At 39.6% G+C, this 22,130-nt stretch overlaps 1 protein-coding gene and 1 pseudogene across 1 annotated transcript in view; one reads left to right on the top strand and one right to left on the bottom strand.

Moving 5' to 3' along the window:
• Positions 1-22,130, top strand: part of LOC141578280 (tolloid-like protein 1) — a 253,168-nt pseudogene that overhangs the window by 186,644 nt on the left and 44,394 nt on the right.
• LOC105074225 (CD109 antigen-like) overlaps positions 1-22,130 on the bottom strand; it is a 42,874-nt gene that overhangs the window by 2,206 nt on the left and 18,538 nt on the right. Inside the window, 11 exon segments of the mRNA XM_074368776.1 lie at positions 1,205-1,265; positions 1,807-1,881; positions 7,116-7,268; positions 9,947-10,123; positions 10,871-10,921; positions 11,010-11,043; positions 11,045-11,109; positions 11,929-12,159; positions 14,340-14,449; positions 15,112-15,274; positions 15,543-15,638. Coding sequence (XP_074224877.1) covers positions 1,205-1,265; positions 1,807-1,881; positions 7,116-7,268; positions 9,947-10,123; positions 10,871-10,921; positions 11,010-11,043; positions 11,045-11,109; positions 11,929-12,159; positions 14,340-14,449; positions 15,112-15,235 — 1,081 coding nt within the window. The 5' untranslated portion in view covers positions 15,236-15,274; positions 15,543-15,638.

Here is a 22,130-nt window from a genome sequence, read left to right as displayed (position 1 = left end):
TAATGAATGAAAAAACTGGATCTGAGGGATAAAATAACAGGTAACTGCAGACTTTTAAGTGTCCAACATGCTGGGCATTTTACACGCTTTTGGATTTAACCTCATAACAAGCGTGTAACACAGGTTAATATTATTAATCCTACACATCAGGGGGATACCTGAGGTTTAGAGAGCTTAATGGATTTTCTCAGGGTCATAAAACCAGAATTCAAAGCTAGAAGTATTTACATTGATGAAGGAAATTAAAGAAGACTTTAAAAAATGGAAAGATATCCCATGCTCTTGGATTTGAAGAATCAATATTGTTAAAATGGTCACACTGCCCAAGGCAATCTACAGATTTAATGAAATCCCTATCAAATTACCCAGGGCATACTTCACAGAACTAGAACAAATCATAATAAAATTTATATGGAACCATCAAAAGACCTAGAATTGCCAAAGCATTACTGAAGAGAAAGAAAGGCTGGAGGAATAACTCTCCCAGACTTCAAGCAATACTATAGAGCTACAGTCATCAAGACAGCATGGTACTGGTACAAAAACAGACATATAGACCAATGGAACAGAATAGAGAGCCCAGAAATGAACCCACAAACTTTTGGTCAACTAAGCTTTGACAAAGGAGGCAAGAATATACAGTTCTAGAGCCTTTCAAGATGATATTCATATAATTTTACCTAAAAGAAAAGAGAACAACTTCTAGAATTAACCTTTCTCATTGATACATTTCCTTCAGTCAAAACTTTGCATGACTTCTTCCTAAAAGCACATTTACTATTGTTAGCTGGGTGGTCATCTCCACTTACCAATCTAGGGAACTAGGATGTACAAATGTGACCCCGTCCAGGAGGAACTCAGTGTGTGTTGTGTCTAATTCGAAAATAACAGCACAGTTTGTAATACAAATTGGAGGCAAAGGATCTTCCAATAGGTCCAAAAATACAACCATGTCAAGAAATAACAGGCAGCACATGGAAAGCATTCATTACAAAGATCTAGACAGGAGCCAAAAACACTCTACGTCATGGCCCAGATGTACTTCCAAGTACAGTAAACTGCACATACTGTAGGATCCAAGAACAGAAAGTGAAAATCACAGCATCCATGTTCAACCAGGAAGTACTCACACCTGCATAAGTAACTTTAATACCTGAGATGAAAGACCTAAAGACTTTAAGTCACATTGCCAGGTTTGACTTACAAACACCATCAATGTCACCCTTTGCAAGGTTTGCATCTGTCAATATCCAGAGGCTACACTCCTAGAAAGAATAATTTTAATTTTCTTTTAAAATAAAAGTTTAAATGTTCTCTAAATTATCATAGTCACCCATATTCTTAACTCACTCTTGTTCACTTGTTTTTGTGCAAAATGTGAAAGTATTTCCCCCCTTTTTTTTTAACTATTGCTCAGTTTTGAGAGTTTAGGCACACATATGAGCATACATTCTCTCATACCCAGACACACATACACATATGCACACACACACACACACACTCTCTCTCTCTCTCACACAAGCAGAAACAGCCATTTCAAAGTCAACAAAAGTGGTATTAAAAAAAGAAATTATTCATTCAATGACAATTCCATTATTTCTCTAACAGTGAATTTTTCATTTGCTTTTAAAACCAGAAGGGTGATTATCTTTCCACCTCAAATTACACTTACATAACACACTGCACTTCAGCAATATATGTAATAAAGAGTTAACATACCATAACTGAAATCATTAATTCTGAAACTGTCGGCAACAATAAAAATATATTAGTATCTTTTTAAGTGATATAGCAAACTAAACATACCTGAAAGACTGCAAAAGAATTCATAAACATCCCTAAATAGTAGTCTGTGTTATAAAGTTCGAATTCATGGGCCACCTAAGGAGAAGACAAAATACATGGAATGAATGGACTCATATAAACATGTTTTGTCTCTGCAACATTTCTTACATGTAACTTAGATAAGAGACAGCCCACATGCTTATCAAACTTGAAAATGAAACAAATGGAGGAATAATGCCATGTTTATAATTCAATCAGCCAAAATTACACTTATTTAAACTTAATTTTATTCTATTCAGTAATCCAGAGTTCCTAAGAAGTGTGAGATTGAGTTTTGCTCAGGGGGAAACTTATATGTCACTATCTGGCAAGACCAACACGTAGAGATCAGCATTAAAAATGACTCATACTTTGGGAAAAGATAAATGGGTTAAATTTGATGGTTAATAAAAATTCTGACAAACATCAGTTAACTAAATTCTTTAAAATAACACATAAAGAAAACTCACTAAAGAGGAAATGCATATTGTTAGTAAGCAGAAAAAATTCTACCTCCGATAATCAAAGTGATGCAAATTACATCAATGAGATACCTTTTCAATAATGAGATATTTGCATGTGTCACATTAGCAACGCAGTTTCATTCAGTTTTCTGTTTTTAAGTGATGTATAGTTGATTTGCAACATTGTGCTAATTTCTGTATACAGTATAGTGACTCATTTTTATATACTTATATATATTCCTTTTCATATGCTTTTTCATTACAAGTCATTACAAAGTATTGAATACAGTTCTTGTGCTATACAGTAGGACCTTGTTGTTCATCCGTTTTATACACAGTAGTTTAGTATCTACAAACCCTGAGCTCCCAAATTAACTCCCCACCTCCATTTCCCCCCATAACCAAGTTTGTTTTCTATGTCTGTAAGTCTGTCTCTGTTTTGTAAATAAGTTCATTTGTGCCTTTTATTTTTTTTTTAGATTCTACATATAAGTGATACCATATGGTATTTTTCTTTCTTTTTCTGTTTACATCACTTAGTATCTCCAGGTCCATCCATGTTGCTGCAAATGGCATTATTTTATTCTTTTTTTATAGTTGAGTAGTATTTCTCTCTCTCTCTCTCTCCATGTATATATACACCATAACTTCTTTATCCAGTCATCTGTCAATGGACACTTAGGTTGTTTCCATGTCTTGGCTATTGTAAATAGTGCTGCTATGAACAGTAGGGTGCAGGTGTCTTTTCAAACCAGAGTTCTCTCTGGGTATATGCCCAGGAATGGGATTGCTGGATCTTAGGGTAAGTCTATTTTCAGTCTTTTGAGGAATCCCCATATGGTTTTCCATAATGGCTGCACCAAACTACATTCCCACCAAAAGTGTAGGACGGTTCCCTTTTCTCCACAGTGTCTCTAGCAAACAATGCTGTTTTTTAAAGAACAGTACTCACTGCTAGCTAGAGTGAGTAAAATAGGCTAAAAGAGTGAATAAAATTGGCACAAACACAGAATTAGAATATGACTCAGCAATTCCACCCCAAAGAACTGAAAACAGGGACTCAAGGAGGTATTTGTACATCAACGTGCCCAGCAGCATTAGTCCCAAGAGCCAAAGGACAGCAACAACCTAGGTGTCCATCACTAGAACAAACAAAATGTGTCCTATTTACACAATGGAATATTATTCAGCCATAAAAAGAAAGTTCTGAAATATGCTACACTACAGATGAATCTTGAAAATATTATACTAAGTGAAATCAGGCAGTCACAAAAGGACAAATACTGTATGATTACACATAAAGGACTTCTCCACAAGAGGCACATTCACCAGCACAGACGTAGATTAGCGGTGACCAGGGTTGCTAAGGGAAGTGGAGGATTTGGGAGTCAGTGCTTCCTGGTCACTGAGTCTCTGTTTAGAGTGATGAGAAGTTCTGGAAATACACAGTCATGACAGTTGTACAACATTATGAATGGTCATTAATGCCACTGAATTGCATTTTTAAAAATGGTTAAAATGGAAAATCTTACATTGTATATGTCTGCTGTGATAAACATTTTAAGATATTATACCCTTTGGTGTAACTATTTTGATATGTTTCCCTGATTTACATTAGCAGCATAACAAACTAATCAAGAAAATGCCAGAATAAAAATCATGAAGGATTCAAAGTTTACAAAACTCATCAAGTTGAAAATTAAACAGCCAAACCACTGGTTCTGCTATGCTAACAATAACCACTCCTACATCTATGGTAAGTAAACACGGTGCCAGAACAGGCACCAAGAAGAAAACAACAGAAAACAGAAAAGTTCATAATATCTCAACAAGCCAGCAAATGCAGTGAGCCCAACTGCAGACAAGGGAGCCAGCGCCAGGCGTGCCGGAGGGGACGGTTTCAGCTCTGGGACTCCAGCTCTGCCACAGAGCACCCGCGGGTGCCCGACGGCCTCTGCTGACACTCGGGAGTGAAGTGACAGGACTGTTGAGGAAGAAGCATCTCCTGCAGAATCAAGTCCTCCTTTCCTCACTGGCTCAGTAAACAGGCACTGCCAAAGCGGCGGCAGGGGAAGGCCGGGCTCTGAAAATTTGTCCTGGAACATCGAGGACACGTAAATGATTCCAAGGGACTCAAGAGGCATACAAATTTAAGAAGCAGCCAGAATGGTCTATTATAATAGGCTCCTGATTCCCTCCTGGAAAGCCAACTCTGGACAAACAAGAAAAGCAAGCAAGAAACCCAGAAGAGCAGAACGAGAAGACCCCAAGAAGAGGGAAGGGTATCTTGAAGTGGGGTATTGGAGGAAGGGGGTGGCAGGCGGCCACCAGAGGCAGCAGTCAGATGCCAGGCTGAAGGAAGATTTTTAAATTCTGCTCCTGCTTCTCTTCAGGGGTCGGCCTCAGGACAATCACTTCTTGCAATTTCACAGCCAACACCAGCCAGCAGCAGGCAGGCGGTGTGGCCAGGATAATTCCAGGTCAGCAGCTCTGCCCCTCTGGTGTGAGAAATCAAAAGAACAGGTGTCTGGATATATCCCTAGCCCTCGAGCACTCTCTCTCTCTCCTCTCCTCCACCAACGCCTCAGAGCTGGTGAGTCATCACCTCAGGAGACTGCCTCCTCCTGGGCTGTTTTTCCCTAAGAGTTTAAAAGGGAACCACTGAGTGCAGCACACAGGGAGGCGCAAGAGTAGTTCTCTCGTCCCTGAAGCTCAACCCCTCCCCTCTCTTTAAACTCACAAGACTGATACCGATTGGAGCCTGGTGTCCAGCCTTCCCCAACAGACATTATCAGAGTAGCTGCCAATTAACTAGACATCCAAAGAGTATAATTTCCATAAAAGACATTCAACTGGACAGCATACAGCATGTGAAGCAAAATACTGAAGGCCACTCAAGAATTTAAAATAAACCTACTAAATATACATAAGATAGGAAAATATTAGCAACATGAAACAACAAAAGATAACTACCAAATGAAAATGACAGGTACTAAAAATATAATAGCTGACATAAAAGTAGGACATCTATCAAAGTAAGACAGACAGAGACGGTGACTGATCAGTGAGCAGAAACAGTCAGCTGAGGAACTCTCCCAAAGAAATTCAAAAAGAGATTAAAAAAACATAAAACAAAAAGGTAAGAGATACGGAGAAAGGAAGTAAAAGTACCAAACTCTGAATAACAAGAGCCCCAGAAAAAGAGAGAAGTCAAACAGAGAAGAGAAAATATAGGAGGAAAGAATGGATGCAAATTTCTAGAATTAAAAAATAAAGGGAGAGCCCAGATTGAAAGGGCAAGCCATCGTGACACAGAACTAGAGTTCTGCACAAGAGCAACATGACGTGGCCAGGGCTGGGGAAGGAGGTGGAGACAGGGGAGAGACAAGAATATGAGAACACACTAAATCACTTGTCTTGCCACATGAAGCACAAATACTGATAACCTTAAGAAATCAACATAGATAAATAAATATGTGCACAGTTCATGAGTTAAGGGCATCTTTAATGGGGACAAAAATAGAATGTATAACTTCCAAATCATGGAAAGAAGAAGACTAAAAAGAAATGAAAAGAGAGTAGTCTAAATTTATAAATATGAAATAAAAAAGCAGAAATAAGTCCTAATTACAACAAGAATTACTATACTCATAAATGGGTTAAATAAGCTTATTAAAGGATACTATCAGATTAGATTTTTAAAAAGCAAAATAAAATAATATGCTACCTACAAGGTATACTTAAAACAAAAACTTACAAAAGATTGAAAATAAAAAGATGGAAACATATGCCAGTCAAGTGTGAATCAAAAGAAAGCTGGAATAGCAATCTTAGTATCTGACAAAATTCAATGTAAATGTATAGCAAGATATGAAGACAGAGACACTGAGAGAGCACGTGTGTGTGTGTGTGTGTGTCTGTGTATATACACATATATAGAGAAAAAGTGAAATATTATTATTTATTAAGATATTTGTAAAATGTTGTAAAATGAGAGATACTATATTCAGTTAAATCAAATGCAAAATGCCACAGACTTTTTAGAATAATGTGAATTCACTTCTCTTAAGTGAAGTCAAGAGAAAAAAAGTGACCAATTGGTTTTTAAGGAGTTTAAGAAAAATTAAGTGGATAGAACTGAGGAAATATGTCTAATTATTTTCCAGGTGAACTGCTTTTACAACAGGATGACCAAATTAGCCTAAACATATATATTTCTCTTCCTGACATGTTGTTAATCACTGTGCTTAAATCCATCAGTGGCCATAGGTTTCAACTGACAATGGTTACGTGGCTTTATCAAGGATCCACAACTAGAAATGAAATGACTAGTGAGTGGGGATCAGCTAATGTGACACTAGATGTTCACGTTTCTTGGTCTGTACATTTTCTGCAGACGAACATGATTTTACTCCTTCAATATACAGCAAATTCCTGATTCAACAGGGATTGTAGTTATTTACAACCATTCTGTACAACCAAAATAGAAAGTACCTCAAAACTAAGAGCTCTCTTCAGTGTCATTCAGAATTGCACAGGTTTATTTCCTAGTATTTTCTCAAGAGTTTTCAATTAAAATACAGTATGAAAATGAGGGAAAACTCGAGGTGGCATTTCGCATGGAGGACAGTAAACACACCTGCCCACAACAGCCTTTTGTCTCCATAACAACTGGAACGCAGATCCTTTTCATCCCAAAGCTTCACTGGTTACTGACATACTTGAAAAGGATCTCATGAAATTTACTTTAGATACTTGAGGTAATGCAATAAAGTTTTCTTCTCTTTTAACATGTATTTTTGTAAGAACAAAAAAAGCTAAACTCACATTTTCCATTGTGATATCATTTGAGACATTCAGCAGATTCACACTTTTGTCGACAGCTACAATCCCGACTGCTGAGCCTGGCTGTGTCACAGAGATCCGCAGAGAGACTTTCTCAGATGGTTCAGCATTAGCTTTACTCCAAAACAGCTGTATCTGAGAAAGGGAGAAAACAGGACTGATATATTGTACTTTTTTTTTAAAACACATTTCTTACATATCTTATCCATAGCAGATCAATGACAAAATCTAGCAAAGATTCTACATTTGCCTTGGCTCGGGGACCATTCTAAAGCCAAACATAAGCCATCTCTAGGGAAAGGAGTAAAAAGAAACTTTGCTCCCAGTGTTTGCAAGTCAAGGAACCTCTCACGGTGGCAAAAATCTGAATTTTCCTTCCTTTCTCTACCTTTCTCCTTCCCTTTTTCCATCTCTCACCCCGCCTGCAGCCAGTGCTGAAGAGAAGATAGTGTCTGGCTTAGCTGGGGAGGGCCAGTATCCAGGAGAGGGGACAGGGAGGATGAAAGACACTGCAGACGTCTGCACATTGGCCACCTGGACTCAGAAGTGAGTGCATGCAGGTGAGAGCACTGGGGACTCACAGAACTGCCTGGGCTGGGGTGGGGTGTCTTTCCAAGGGAGGAGATGTTCAGACCAGACCCCAGGCAGGCCCCATGCTCTGTCTCCAAGGCTGCTTCTGTCATTACACTCAGCAAAGCACAGTGCTGAGGTCCTCCGGCTTCTTCAAGTGCGTCAATCCTCTCATCACAGCTGAACTGAATGGCTATGTCATGAGGCCTCTTCCTATTAGGAACGTTCATCCTGTCCAGCTCAGTTTTGACATTCCACTGCCCCAGAGACCTTACAACCTGACCAAGATGGCTTTAAATGTTCCCTTCAGCTTACCTGAACTTTAGACAGCTTCTTCCTGTGGCTAAGTCCCTGAGTAGAAAGCCTGCAGTTGTAAATTTTTTCTCTGCCCTTTGAGGTGTAAATCTTTACCCAGCCTCCTGCCAGTTTGACAAGCAGACATGTCATTCTCAAGGACCTGGGAGCCATCCTTTCGAAGTGTGATCATCCAGAAAGAACCCTGATGGATCTCCCAGGCTTTATGAGCCCAGAGGAGCATAATGTTCAAATGCCAGCTGAGAAACACATAGTCTAATCACACTGACAGCTCGGCCCCAGTGTCCTCCAATTCTTTTCCATGAATTCACCCCAGAGCCTAAAACCCCTCCTGCCTTCAGTTTCAGTGGAGTTGAGTTCAGTCTTGCTCCTCTGCTGCAACTGTCTTGAATAAAGTCTTCCCATGTCGGTTTAACTTGTCCAATGTAATTTTTCTTTGATATGCCTCTTGAGCCACTGTACCCCTGGTTTACTTTTCTTCGCTTACACCTCAAATAAGGGCGGAGCGGACAGGGGGACCATCATCTTCAAACCTTGAACTTCTCACTCTTTACTCTGCACTTCAGGGACCCCATGGCTCCAACCTGCACTTCTGTGTGGATGACTTCTAAACTTACATCCCATGCCCCTTCCACATTTCATTCACTGATCCCAGCCACTACTGAACATCCACAAAGATTCACTAATTTTCTCGTGCTTAAACATATTTTATTTCCAAATACATAATTCCTTTGGGAGTAAAACATGGTAAACATGATCATATAAAAATTAGAGGAAGAGTTATCTTTGCAAACACTACTGAAACTAATTTCTTATCCCTCAGACCTAAGACATTCCTTGGAAGTATGTTATTTACACACTCTGCTTCCTCAAAGCAGAAGACCTTTTACACTGCAACTTTTTTTTAGAACCGGGTCTCACGTTCAGAGATCTGTGCCTCCATACTCCATATTTAAGCCTTACTCCTACTTTAAAATTCACCTTTATCAGGGGATTAATGGAGTCACTAGAAGTCAAAAATAGTGCTCTGAAACTAACAGAGTATAGCATTGTCTTTTACAAAATTATTTTCATAAGACAGAAAATTTGTATTATATTTTGATAATCAAAGTTAGATGTGACAGTTCTCAATAAAAGAAGGCATGGATGGTGACTGCTACTTCTCAAAATTTTAATGAATTAAGGGGAAAAACGCTATCAAAAGAACTACATTCTGCAATCACTACCTTAAAATAATGATTATTTCGCTTCAGCGCTCCTGAGAAGGCAGCAGCTTTTAGTGAGAATGATGGCTCAGTTTAATATGAATGAGATCATTCAACTCCACGAGTTAGTCTTGCAATGGTGACTTCTCAGAGCTGGGGCCTAAAGGGGTTTCCTACACAAGCTATACACCTTAGGTTATAAAAGTCACTGCTGCATTTGGAGACCAAATTCCACATGGATCTCCACATGCAAAGTAGTCAGGCTCACTGTAAATTTGTCCTGTGTTTGTTTCCAGGCTGATGAAATGAATAAATGAAAGCCCAGCTCTGCTTCCACACCTCACTGCAGATGGACTCACTCCCTCCTTCACTTCACTCCCACACCAGTGTCAACACCACATAGACTCTAGATTGCCACTGGAGTTCCATGCAACACAACACTGACACCACCGTTTGGGAAATCCTGAAAGAGCTCCATGGATTTGCATTTAAGTCTAAAGCCAAGAATCATAACTTACAAAGAAGACTCACAGTGTCCAATAATTCCATATGTGAAGAAGGTATATATAATAATTAAATATGAAGAGGTTTATCCATAATTCTAGAAATGAATATAAATTTCTAAAAATTTAGTTTAATGGTACTTTTCTAAAGAAGGATTACATTTCTCAGATTTCACTAATAGGAAGTTTTCTTTTTAAACATCATTACCGCAAATCTTACCTTATTTTTAAAAACAAGCTGAACAGGAATTCTGAGAACATCATTTATAATTTCCCCATCATCTTCAATGTAATACACAATGATGCAGGCTTTTGGAGCCCAAGAATTTTCTGGTGTTAAGGAGAAGGCTGTTGAATTTTGCTTGCCTACAGCCACCAACTGTCCCCTGGACACCACCTGAAAAGAACAGTAGATGAGTCTCATTTTATGCTAAAGCGAGTGACAATCTCAAGGGCAGCTGACTGATCATAATTTTGTGCATATACACAAATCCTTCACTTAAACCTACTTCAAATCTTTTTTGAATACAAAAAAACCCCAAAAACCTCCCTGAGCAACACAGAGAGTATAAGCTGGTAATTACAAAAGGATAAAATAAAACAATAAAAATAACTGAGGCAGCAGCAGCTTGACAGTCAAGAATCTAAGTGGAAGGAATGCAGAGCACCATTGGGAGAGTAGTAATTTTTATTTTTTGTTTTTCTTTTTTTTTTAATTGTTTTAATTATTATTTGGGGAGGAGGTAATTAGATTTATTTATTTATTTTTAGAGAAGGTGCTGGGGATTGAACCCAGGACCTTGTGCATGGAAAGCATGCACTCTACCACTTGAGCTATACCTTCCCCTCTGTTTTTCTTCTATTCTATAATTTTCCACAATGTATGTGTGTGTCTTATCTCACAGAAATTTAAATTTTACACATAATGCAAGATTTCACTATCCATCTTAAACTGAAAATGCAAATGTAGGTGAAGAAAGCAAAAAACATAGTTTGATTTCAATACAAAAAAGAGGCTAACAAGGTGTTAGGCTGAATTTTAAAAAGCAGTCAGTTTAGTTTAGATATCAGGTAGACATTACTTGAGAATATTCTGTAATAGATTATAAATTTAGATTCTATAAGAGATTACCATATAGCTTACCTCCTTCAATTGCTTGTTGCCACTAACCACCAACTCAAAAGGTGATCCCACCTAGAAAAAAAGCACTTAATTAATACACACATGTCAATGGCAAGACAGCCCAATTACATTGTCATTATCAAGTGACTGTAAGCATTACCTTTATATTTTCATCTCTTGTTTTTAGCTGGATGTGTTTTGCTAGGAGATTTAAACATGCCGTGAACTGCGATACTATCCACACTATCCAGAAAACAGGCCTAGAACAAAAGACAGGGGAGCCATAAACTTTCATCTTTACAAACCCTTGGAGAAAATGTTACCTGCTAAACAATCATGGAAAGGCAAATTCACTTTCACTCTTCTTTCATGCAAGACACAGTCCCCAGACATTGGATCTTCATCATTTTACAGCTTATACTATAAACAAAGTGAGAGATGTAAGCCATGTCAGATGGTCTTCATCAGCATCAAGTAAAAGGCAAAAAACACAGTCCTAACTTATTTCAGAAACAAAGGCTTAGTACCAGGAAGCACACTCTGAGGAGAGAGGACAAGGTGAAAAAGGAATCCTTCCCTCTCCCCACAACACAGAGCTCATCTACAAGCAAGAAGTCACACTGGCTCACTCAGTCCTCCACTGGTGAGAGTAAAACTCAAAGCCACAGCTGTGGCAGGGCCAAGTGACCACCAGAAAAGTAGCAGAAATGGTTGGGGAGTCTCAGACCAGCATAGGAGTATAAGCGCCAAAAAATATTTTTTCCCTTTTCATTTCAGCTCCTGCCAAAATACAATTTCACATGATTGAAAATCATCTAGACTGGGAGTCTGGGGAGCTTCTCCACCCTGCCTTCAGATCTCTATTTTGCTGTGCTCTTCAAAATGAATTTACAAGGATGCCTTCGGTCTCACTCTCAGCCACTGTCATTAAATCACTTTTAACCGTTTCCCCTGTTCTTTTCAATAAAAGTATGTGTCCACTTCCTGTGCACTTTGACCTCCCAACAGACCGAGTGCCTAGCACAAGACAATTTGAATGCTGCTGTTGCAGTAACATAATGATGGAAAACGGATGGCACCTTCAATTGCAGCTCACTGCAATCGTCCAGGATTCGGAATTCAATCTTGAAGATTCCATTTTGCGGGACAGTATGATTTGTGACCTGGACAGTCCCTATTTCCTGATCTGTCCTGTCCCATCTGCTCCAGTATAGTTTCTCAGTATAGATTCTCTGTGTCGCCGTTATGACTACATGATTGCTTCTTTCTTCAGGAGTCAGTTGATGGCCATCAGAACGGGTTACCTTCACCTAAGGTCAAAAGGAAACATTTTAAAATCATTGGATCCAGTCCCCATCTGTGCTGTTCTCATGAAACCGAACTCTCAAAAATCACTGGTTGCACCCTAACTTCCAGTTTAAGTGGTCTCTCTAAGGCGGCATCCAACTCCACTGACCACTCCCTTCTTGATATTATGGCTTCTTTTGCCTTCCATGGCTCTACAATAACCTCCTTCACTTACACCCCTCTGTCTACATCTTCGCAATGACTTTCTGGTTCCCCTTTCCTCTCCCTAAATGTGAGAAATTGTCAAGCTTCATTATCATTTATCCCCAAAGATCTCAGCACTCCTGACCTGGCTCTGGAGTTGACACTCCACACCTCCAAACCGCTGCAGGAAACTTCTGCTTGTATATCCCTGACATCTCAAATTCAATACATCTAAAACTGAAAAACCATCTTGCCCTGCCTATCTTCGCTCACACCACAATTTGGCCAGACTTAACATCTCTAAATTTCCCCTCTTCCCACTTTTCACACCCAATAAGCACCAAGTCTTGTAGGTCTCTGACATCTTCCCCCACTTCCTTCACCAGGAGGCTCCTCGCTGCCTCATGCCCAGGCTGCTGCCATCCTCCCACACGCAGATCCCCCAGTCCCCCAGGGACACTGCTTTTGTCCCACCTCTCCCACATTCATTAAGGCTCTAGGCTCTTCACTGCCTAGAGCATAAAGCTAAACAAAAGGTGACACCCTGAGGATCCTCTGCAAACTCCCTGAGCTCCACCTCCTGTCTTCCCTCTGACCCCTCCTGGACAGGAAACACCAGCTCTCTGCTGCCACTGCCCTGTCCCAGTGGCTGTCACCTGAATGCACCCTGAACTCACCAACCAAAGTGCTCATGTCTGTCTCAGCTCATCTTGTTCCCCACCTCCAACTCACACATCCCAACACTGAAAACACGACTGATCTTTTCACAAATAGCCTAAACCTTCCCCTTCCAGAAAGCCTCCCTGAATGACCCCACCCCCATCCCAAAGCCAGCCCTCCCTCCCTGAACTCTCATTGTTTCCCTCTCTATTCATTTGGAAATTGTCATTTGCAACCTTGAGTTGTTTTCATTTTTGTTTTTAACTTACCTTTCCCAACTGTCTAAATTATAAGATTATTAAAATCAAGAGCTCTCTAAAACTTTTCTTCCCACTGACTAGATCACTGGTTTATTATAAAAGGATATTGAGCCGAAGGGAAGAGATGCTTAGGGCAAACACAGTATGAGGAAGGGGAACACAGCTCGCACGCCCTCTCTGAGCACATCCCTGTCCCCAAATCTCCACAGATACACCAACATGGAAACTATAAATGTTCTCTCCATCTATTCAATAAGCAGTGATCCCTCCTTTCTTTAAAACAGGAGTCAGCAAGCTATGCCAGGCAAGGAGGCCAAATCCAGTCTCTTTGTGAAGGTTTGTTGAGAAGCAGTCACCCTGACTTGGCTACCAAGCTGCAGGGGCTGCTTCACCCAACAGTGTCAGAGCTGCACGGTGGTGACCCAGACCAACGGCCCACAGAGCTAAAAATATTTACATTTGGCCCTTTGCAGGAAAAGTTGGCCAATGCCTGTTTTAAATCCCTATAGAAATGTACTCATGACGTGGATCTTTTCGTGCCCTGAGTCACAGTTGTGTGTCTATTTTCCCATCACTGTCACAGACACTGTGACTCCAGGGGAGGGACTGGGTCCCTCTTAGGTCTCAGAGCCCCGCCCAGCAGCATGCCCTGCTCAGGGTCAGCATTCACTCGGGTAATAAATGGTAATTCAGTATTCTCTCAATAAGTGAGAGATGTGCTGATCATTTTTAATGCTACACCTTTGCTAGAAGTAAAATTAGTCATTATAAAAATCAAATGGAAATTAAAAATTTTTGACTAGCATCTAACTCCTTTACAAAGCTTCATAGTTGTAATCCGAATCTAACTTTAACTGCTTATTAAATATATTTTGAGGAAAATTTTTTTGGAAACTACTTTTTGGATAAAGTAGATAAGAGTCATTTGGAAACAATTCCACATGCCTCATGTATCTAAAGAGGGAAAGTTATCTACTTTGGGCTTAAACTTTTTGAAAAGCACTGAAAATACCATTTCCCATTCTGTTTCACTAAACTGAACTTACTGCTTTAGACCATTAAGAAATATACCAACTCACAGCAGCTGTGAAGTTGAGAGATGGCTTCAAGACCGTAGCATAATAAAAAAATTCGATGATGTAATCATGTTGCTTGAAAAATACATTGGAGCTTGCATTTCTTGAGATACCTGTTTGGGAAATTACACCTTTTAGAAAGTAAAAGTAATGCTTTACAAGCAACAGCTCCTATCTACCAAATCTCCCCATCTGTGCTACTTCCCAAACTGGTTAGGATATCAAGACACAGGAGCCTCTCTGGCTTTGGCACTAAGAGGACCATCAGGTCTATTCTGACCTCTGTGGGTCCCTTCTGAGCACCACTACTGATCCCCCCCATCAATGACATGTGCCCCACACATTCAGGCCACTGACACAATCGTCCTTTCACTCTTTCAGGGATTGGTGAAAGCTATTAAAATAGCAACAGAAAGATCCAAGGAATTAGCCTTTATTTTATTACTAAAAGAGAAAATTGCCTAGAAACCACTGAGATTTCAGAAGATGTTATATAAAAAAGGAAAAGAGGATGGTTAGTCAGCTGAAAATGTACCCTTTCCATGTGGTTTTCAGGTTGGAAAAAAAAGCTTATGAATACCTATCACACATGGCTGAAGTACAGAATTCCAAAGAAAGTAAAGTCTCCCCTTCATTATGAACACATTCTGCGAGTTAGACTAATAGTCATGGCAACATCAGCATTAAACAGCATCCTTAGACAGCGACGGCCTCACAGGAACGTGCCAGCTACCATGGGGAAGATGATGGAGCAGCAGCACACAATTGTCTCTACCTGCACTTTTCCACGTCTGCAGACCTGTGAGTGATTCTGTCACCGTGGCTAAAACTTCTACTGGCCCAGGAGACGGATACACGTGTTCAAGAGGCTCATCCAAAAAATCCATGACCGTTTTCATCTCTTCTTCATTGAAAGAGAAGTTTGCAGAGCCATTTATCTGTTTGGTTAAAAAAATTTCAATTGCATTCTTCACTTTAGCAATTCACATCTAAGAAATAAAACTCAACCTAAGTCACAATGATACAATGGCTCTGTTTCCATCTTCATTATTTTAACAAATGCGTACATTCTCACTTGTCTGATGCTAGCAAGATCTTGAGCTGCTTACACTCAACTTTTGTTAATTCAGTACCAAATCTTTTTTTCTAGAAAAAGTACACTTACAGTTTTTCCTGATTACAAGTTGCAAGATATTCTTGAGTTACCTTAAATGTTTTTCTAATATTTTTTTCACACCCCAAAAGGATAAAGGTAAAAATGTAAGTGTGACATCTCCTTTCACTGGCTTCCCATACGTATACCTGGAAAGTAATAAATGGGGCTTAACATGAAAGAATTACATTAAAAACATACTCTTATTACACATTTTTTAAACGGAAAGCATAGTCAGGAATGTCCTTAATAAATAGTAACCCTTGAAATTAAGTCTCCAAAATGGGAAGATTCTCAATTGCAGTATCTCAAAACAGTTCATAACCCATGCTTGGCCCAGCCCCTAGAGAGCCCAGAGAAAATCTGATCATAACTAGAAGTGACAGTTTCTTGTCAAAAGATTTTTAAAAGATTATGAAAATCTTTTCTTCCTAAACAACTGGATTGGCCCATTAACTGCATGCCCAGGAGACTTTGAAGCTTTTGAATTTTTTTTAATTGAAGTGTAGTTGATTTGCAATGTTGTGCTAATTTCTAGTATACAGCATAATGATTCACTTATATATATTTCTTTTCATACTCTCTTTCATTATAGGTTATTACAAGGTATTGAATATATATAGTTCCCTGTGCTATACATTAGGACATTGCTGTTTATCTGTTTTATATACAGTAGTTAATATCTGCAAATCGCAAACTCCCAATTTATCCCTTCCCATCCCCTTTCCCCTCTGGTAACCACAAGTTTGTTTTCTATGTCTGTGAGTCAGAAAGTTGTAAATGTTCATTGAAACTGCATTCACCATGGCCACTGCTGCATGTTCCAACATTAACCAGCTGGATTTATGAGACTAAACACGCCAGGGCACCAAATGTGCTCATGGGTATTAAAAACTCACTTTTTGCAGAAAAACTTAAAAAAAGAGTAATTTTTTAAATCCATCGCACCAACATTAACTCCTTGAGTCAAATCTCATCTCTGCTGCTTTGCATTCTAGGTATTAGCTTTATCCTTTCTCATGATGGGACTGTCTTTTGGTGTGAAGGAGAGACAATCTTTGGCAGACCATTTTACTGTCAGAAAGCCTTTTCTCAGTGCATTTCCTGGGATCCTTCCATTTCTATTGTGAAATGCTAAGCCAAACGTGGAAGTTGTTTTTACTTTGTGCTCTATAAATCTGACAGTAAACTCCTGCTTCCTGAATCCATTAGTTGAACACAGAAATAGCCCCCCTGCATCTGGATCAACTCAACTCAAAAACCAATGGTAAAATACAGCACATTCCAAATTAAAGAGAAGAAGACAAACCATCTTCAAACATACCACCCTTCCAAGTAAAAACAGTTAAGTTAGTAGAAACCCTGGTTAGCAGCTTCAGCATCACATTCATTCATTCAAGAGTCCTCAAAACCTAACAGTGCTTATATCTTGTCAAAGATTAAACAAATGCATAACTAGAACACCAGAACACTATACTTTAACTTATATCACATGATACTGTACTTGAGAGCTTGAAAACCTATACATAATTTAAAGTATTCTCAGGCAAAAATATTTTTTATTTTGACTTGAATGTGAAGCAGATTTTGCTTTCCAAGCCCCAAGCTGATTATACTAATCAAGAAACAAGGACACTGACAGTTATGGTCCTAAATAGAATCTGGAAATTGGGGAGATAAACTAATCATTCAGAAAATAATAGCTCAACAACCTTTAAAAAAGCAAACCAAAGATATTCTGGGATAGTTTCATTAACAAAACAAGGATTTTTTTTTTTCAAAAAACAACCACATCACAATAGGTTTACAAAATAAGACCTAAAAAACTTGAACTTATCATTACAATTCATGTTTCTGCTCACCTTTTTTTTTTTTTGCCATGTCATTTGCAGGATGCAAATGTCTCAATTTATCAAATAATAAATACATTTAAATAAACCTTAAATTAACTAATTTTTTTTTAAATTCTACTGTCCACAGGAGTTACGTAAATAACTAGATGTACGCCACGTTATTTTCTTGACAACCCTCAAAACCTACTATGATGAAGGGAAAGAATCTATTATTTAATGAGCTGAGAATAGTGAGCAGATGTTCACATCAGAACTAATAAACAAATGTAGGTTTCCATTCATCTCAAATGAAGATTTCAGAATTAAAAGGACAGCAGTAACCCTCTCTGGGAAATTGCCAGTAACCCTCTGCACATTAACTAACTATGCCTTGATGGGACAGATAGACACTAGCAAGACAGTGACCTAAATTGCTTATCATCCACTCAGAGAGGTGACTGTAATAGCTAATATGAAGTAAATATTTAAAAATTGTATCTATAACTTAATAACAGCCACTCAAGTGGTAAGACGACAGAACTCATCTTTCCAAGTACATCCAAGGAACAACTGGAGTTCAAGTCCTACTCCTCACCCCCTAATTCAGTGACAAGACCAAAACTATTGCCCATACAACTTAATGTGCTTCACTCAAAGTAACAGGATTTTGACCGGTGATGAAGGCCTTTGTTGTGCTACATACAGCTCAAAACTGAACTCTCAGGCGTCACGCTGCTTATCCATTCATCCTTTCAATGAGCATTCACTGGAAGCCTACTCCATGCCTGGCACTATACTAGGTACCAACTTGCAGCAGCAACCATGACACACACACACCCTCAAAGAGGTGGACTAGCTGTGTGTGCTTAGTGCTATGACAGATACAGGATAGAAAGTGCGAAAGGCAAGTAGCCAGGCCTTGAAATTGCCTTTGCCAAGGCCCCATCAGAAAAAACACTTTGCATTCTTGGAAGCACAGGTAACATTTGGGAGGGTAGAGAAGGGGCTAGGGGAGATGTTTCAAAAGACAAGAAATAAGAAAAGAACTCTGGAAGATATACTAAAAGTTCTGAACTTCACTCTCAGGGCAGTGGTCTGAAAATGTTCATATAAAAGAGCCATAAAATTAGATTGGCCTTTTAGTCAAAGAAGAAAAGAAAGAGTGGGGTCGAGGATGAGGAGGAGGAGAAAAGAAGAAGAAAAAGAGGAAACAAGTCTGGATGCAAAGCAGAGAAAAGATTGAATAGGGTGAAAATGGAGCCAGGAAGAACTTTTAAGAAACCACAACAGCAGTCGAGGAGAGAAAGCTGACATTGGCCTGAATCAAGAAAGCGGCAGTGGAGAAAAGATGGACTTGAGACACATTAAGGAGACAAAGCTGGACCTGATGCGTGCCTGCACTGGGTGTCGGTTTGCTCTATAGGGGTTGAGGGAGTCGGGTGAGTACAGCTGACTTGGGCAGCTAAAGAGATGGTGGTGTGGACCACCAAGAGAGGGAAGTAGAGGAAACCAGGTCTGGGGTTTAAAGTCACTGTGGGACATCCAGTGGGCAATGTCCAGTGGGCAGCAAGACATGAGGATCCAATGGGCAAGCTAGAAATGTGGGCTGGTGATACGGGATCTAGGTTTCAACAAAATATATAAACAATAGCAGACTCCCTAGCCACAAAGAAGAAAACTCTGAGAAATGTTGAAAAAAAAAAGAAAAGAAAGAGAAGAGAGCCAGAGGTGGAGCTCTAAGGAACAAAAACATTTACAATATGGACAGAAAGGAGTTGCCTGCAAAGAGTCTTAAAGGAGTGGCCAAAGCGAAAGAAGGAAAATCAGGAGGAAAGTGGGAGAGGACAGCAATGTCCGATCCTGCAGAGGGGGGCAAAAGCTGTAAAAGCCCAAGAAAGCCCCCCCAAGATTAGGCAAGAAAGAGGTCTTTGTGTCCTGGGGACAGCGGTTTTATCTCAATGGCATGATGAGGGGAAAAGGCAGAACAGAGGGGGCTAAAGATGGAAGAGATGTGAAGAAGTGGAAGATGCAGCTGCAACTCTGGGAGGAGGCGAGACAGGGCAGTGGCTGAAGGAGGCATGAAGGTCAAGGGAGGGTTGCTTCCTTTAATGATAGAAATGTTGAAACACAGTGAAGCCACCCCCAAAGAGCAAAAGGTTAAAAATAACAAACGGAAGCAGCAGAGACACAGGTGAGAGGGAAAGTGGGACTAGGATTCTCCGGACAAGAGACTGAAGCCAAGACCTAAGTGGAAGGATCAGCCTGAAGGGGGGTTAGACGTGCTTTGCTTAGACAGACACAAGGCAGTGATGGCCACTGTCATCAGCATCACCTCCATCTTCCCCAGGATGCAGGATTTACAGAATAGGTCTATGCCGATTCCTAGAGGCTGATAAAAGACCTTGCTAGTAAAAAGATTTCCTGAACCTGTTGTCAAGTTGTAAATTATATCTGCAATCTGAATAAAAGCAAACCCTCCTGAAACTTACTGGTAGGCTCAGAACTCATGAAAGCTGGGGTGGAGGAGGAATGTTTAACCACAGGCCTCTGGGGAAAAGTCCTCGGCTATGCAGTGTCAGGTGTGACTCACCTAGATACACACACAATATCTTGCTGCCCTGGGACAGAATCACGTTACTTTGCCACCACTGTGGACGTTATCCCTGCACAACTGAAGCCTGAAGGAAGGAGCTTTGATAGGAAGGAAGTACTGGGAACGGACTACAGGTCGACCCCGTTGTAATGTGCTTTGCTTTATTGCACTTCACAGACACTTGAGTTTTTTAATCAGTTGAAGATTTGTGGCAACCCTGCAAGGAGGAAGTCTATCAGCATTTGCTTACTTTGTGTTTTTGTGATACATTTTGGTAATTCTCACAATATTTCAAGCTTTTTCATTATTATTATATCTGTTATGGTGATTTGTGATCAGCAAACTTTGATGTTGCTACTAGAAAAAAATTATGACTCAAACACTCAGAGCATGGTTAGCATTTTTTAGCAATAAAGTGTTTTTTAATCAAGGAAGGGACATTAGGTTTTTTTAGACATAATGCTACTACACACTGAATAGACTACAGTACAGTATACACATAATTTCTACGAGCCCTGGGAAACCAAAAAACTTCACGTGACTCACTTTACTGTGATATTTGCTTTACTGCGGTGGTCTGGAACTCAACCCATGATCTCCAAGGTAGGTTGCATTATCAGAAACTAGCAAGATCTGAGAAATTTAAATGGCAGCAAGGAAACTCACTATCTACAACAGAAAAACCAAACACTAAGACGGTCTTCCTAATAAGTCGATTTCACTAAGCTGAAGTCCCTAAACACTTAAACACTAATCTAGGTGTTGAGGGGAAGGTATTTTATAGGTGTGTTCAAGCCATACTCAGTGGACTTTAAGTCAAGGGGATGATCCTAGATGATCTGACTTGACCTGATTCAATCAGTAGAAAGGCCCTAAAAGCGGAGCTGAGACTTCCCTGAACAGGAAGAAACTCTGCTCGTAAACAGTAACATCAGTACCTGATTGTCCCAGCCCGCCTTTCCTGATGACCTGCCCTGCAGATTTGGGACTTGTTAGCCCTCACAATCAAGTCAATTTCTCACAATAAATCTCCTAATATATATCTCCTGCTGATTATACTTCTCTGCTTGAACCTTGACAGATACGCATACTAAGGAAAATGATGCAAATACAATGCGTTGAGCACTAAAGAAATGCCAGGGGGCCATCACAGTTGCCAAGTCATTCTCAGCCAACAGTATCTCAAAGTATCTCCACAAATGGGAATCAGGATGAAACTACAAGGGTTCCTGTGCTGGTGGGAGGAAGTTGTCTACGCTGTGGCTGCAGGGGATCCACACCCCCTGAAATTTAGTATATAATAAATTTACTAGAGAGCTACCAGAATTTAAGGATCACCATTTTAACTGGTTGTATTAAATCCCTGGCACACCCCAATAACTAAAACAGAAGAAAAGAAGGTATCCACTTTTAGCATTATCCATGCAGACATTGATGGTTTATATGGCTTTGCAGTCACTAAGTTTTATACGTGTTAGCCAAAGGACTCAAAATAAATCACAGACAGAATGCTTAACCTTCAGATAAGAACAAGGGCAGGATAATAATTATGTGGGGAGAAAAAGGCATTTATGTGTTTCTAAACCATAAATCCAGCCACAGTACCCAAATTCACATTGGAAGTAACCTCTTAGTTGAATTAACTTTGTATACAAATCATAGACATGTTTTTGCCTTTGTGTCACAGGGGTTTCACATGATTTTTTTTTTTTTTTTTTTTTTTGCTAAATAGAATCTAAAGCAGGCATCTTCAAATGTCCTGGTGTGTGGACTGTTTCTACCAGGAGATGTACTGCCCACCACTGGCCACTGCCACACACCCTCACCAGGAGAGGAATATTGTGATGAGACAGTGGTGAGATGGGGTCCAGTTTTTACCAGCTATTACAAATAAAGTCTGAAACTAAATAAATTTCAGAAACCAAAGCACTGATAGTGATACATAAAAAATGTAGCACTATATACAATAGCCAAGAAATGGAAGCAGCCTAAATGTCCAATGACAGATGACTGAATAAAGAAGTTGTGGTATATTTATACAATGGAATATTACTCAGTGATAAAAGAAAAGAATAAAATAATGGCAAGTGAAGCAACATGGATGGATCTGGGGATCGTCATTCCAAGTAAAGTAAGCCAGAAAGAGAAAGAAAAATACCATATGATATCATTCATATATGAAGTCTAAAAAAAGAAAGAAACAAAAGAAAGAGGAC

The sequence above is a fragment of the Camelus bactrianus genome, chromosome 8 (assembly GCF_048773025.1).
Source record: "Camelus bactrianus isolate YW-2024 breed Bactrian camel chromosome 8, ASM4877302v1, whole genome shotgun sequence".
Classification (NCBI taxonomy): Eukaryota; Metazoa; Chordata; class Mammalia; order Artiodactyla; family Camelidae; genus Camelus; species Camelus bactrianus.
Note: the sequence above shows the minus strand (reverse complement) of the source record. Positions and strands in the feature narration are given on the sequence as shown.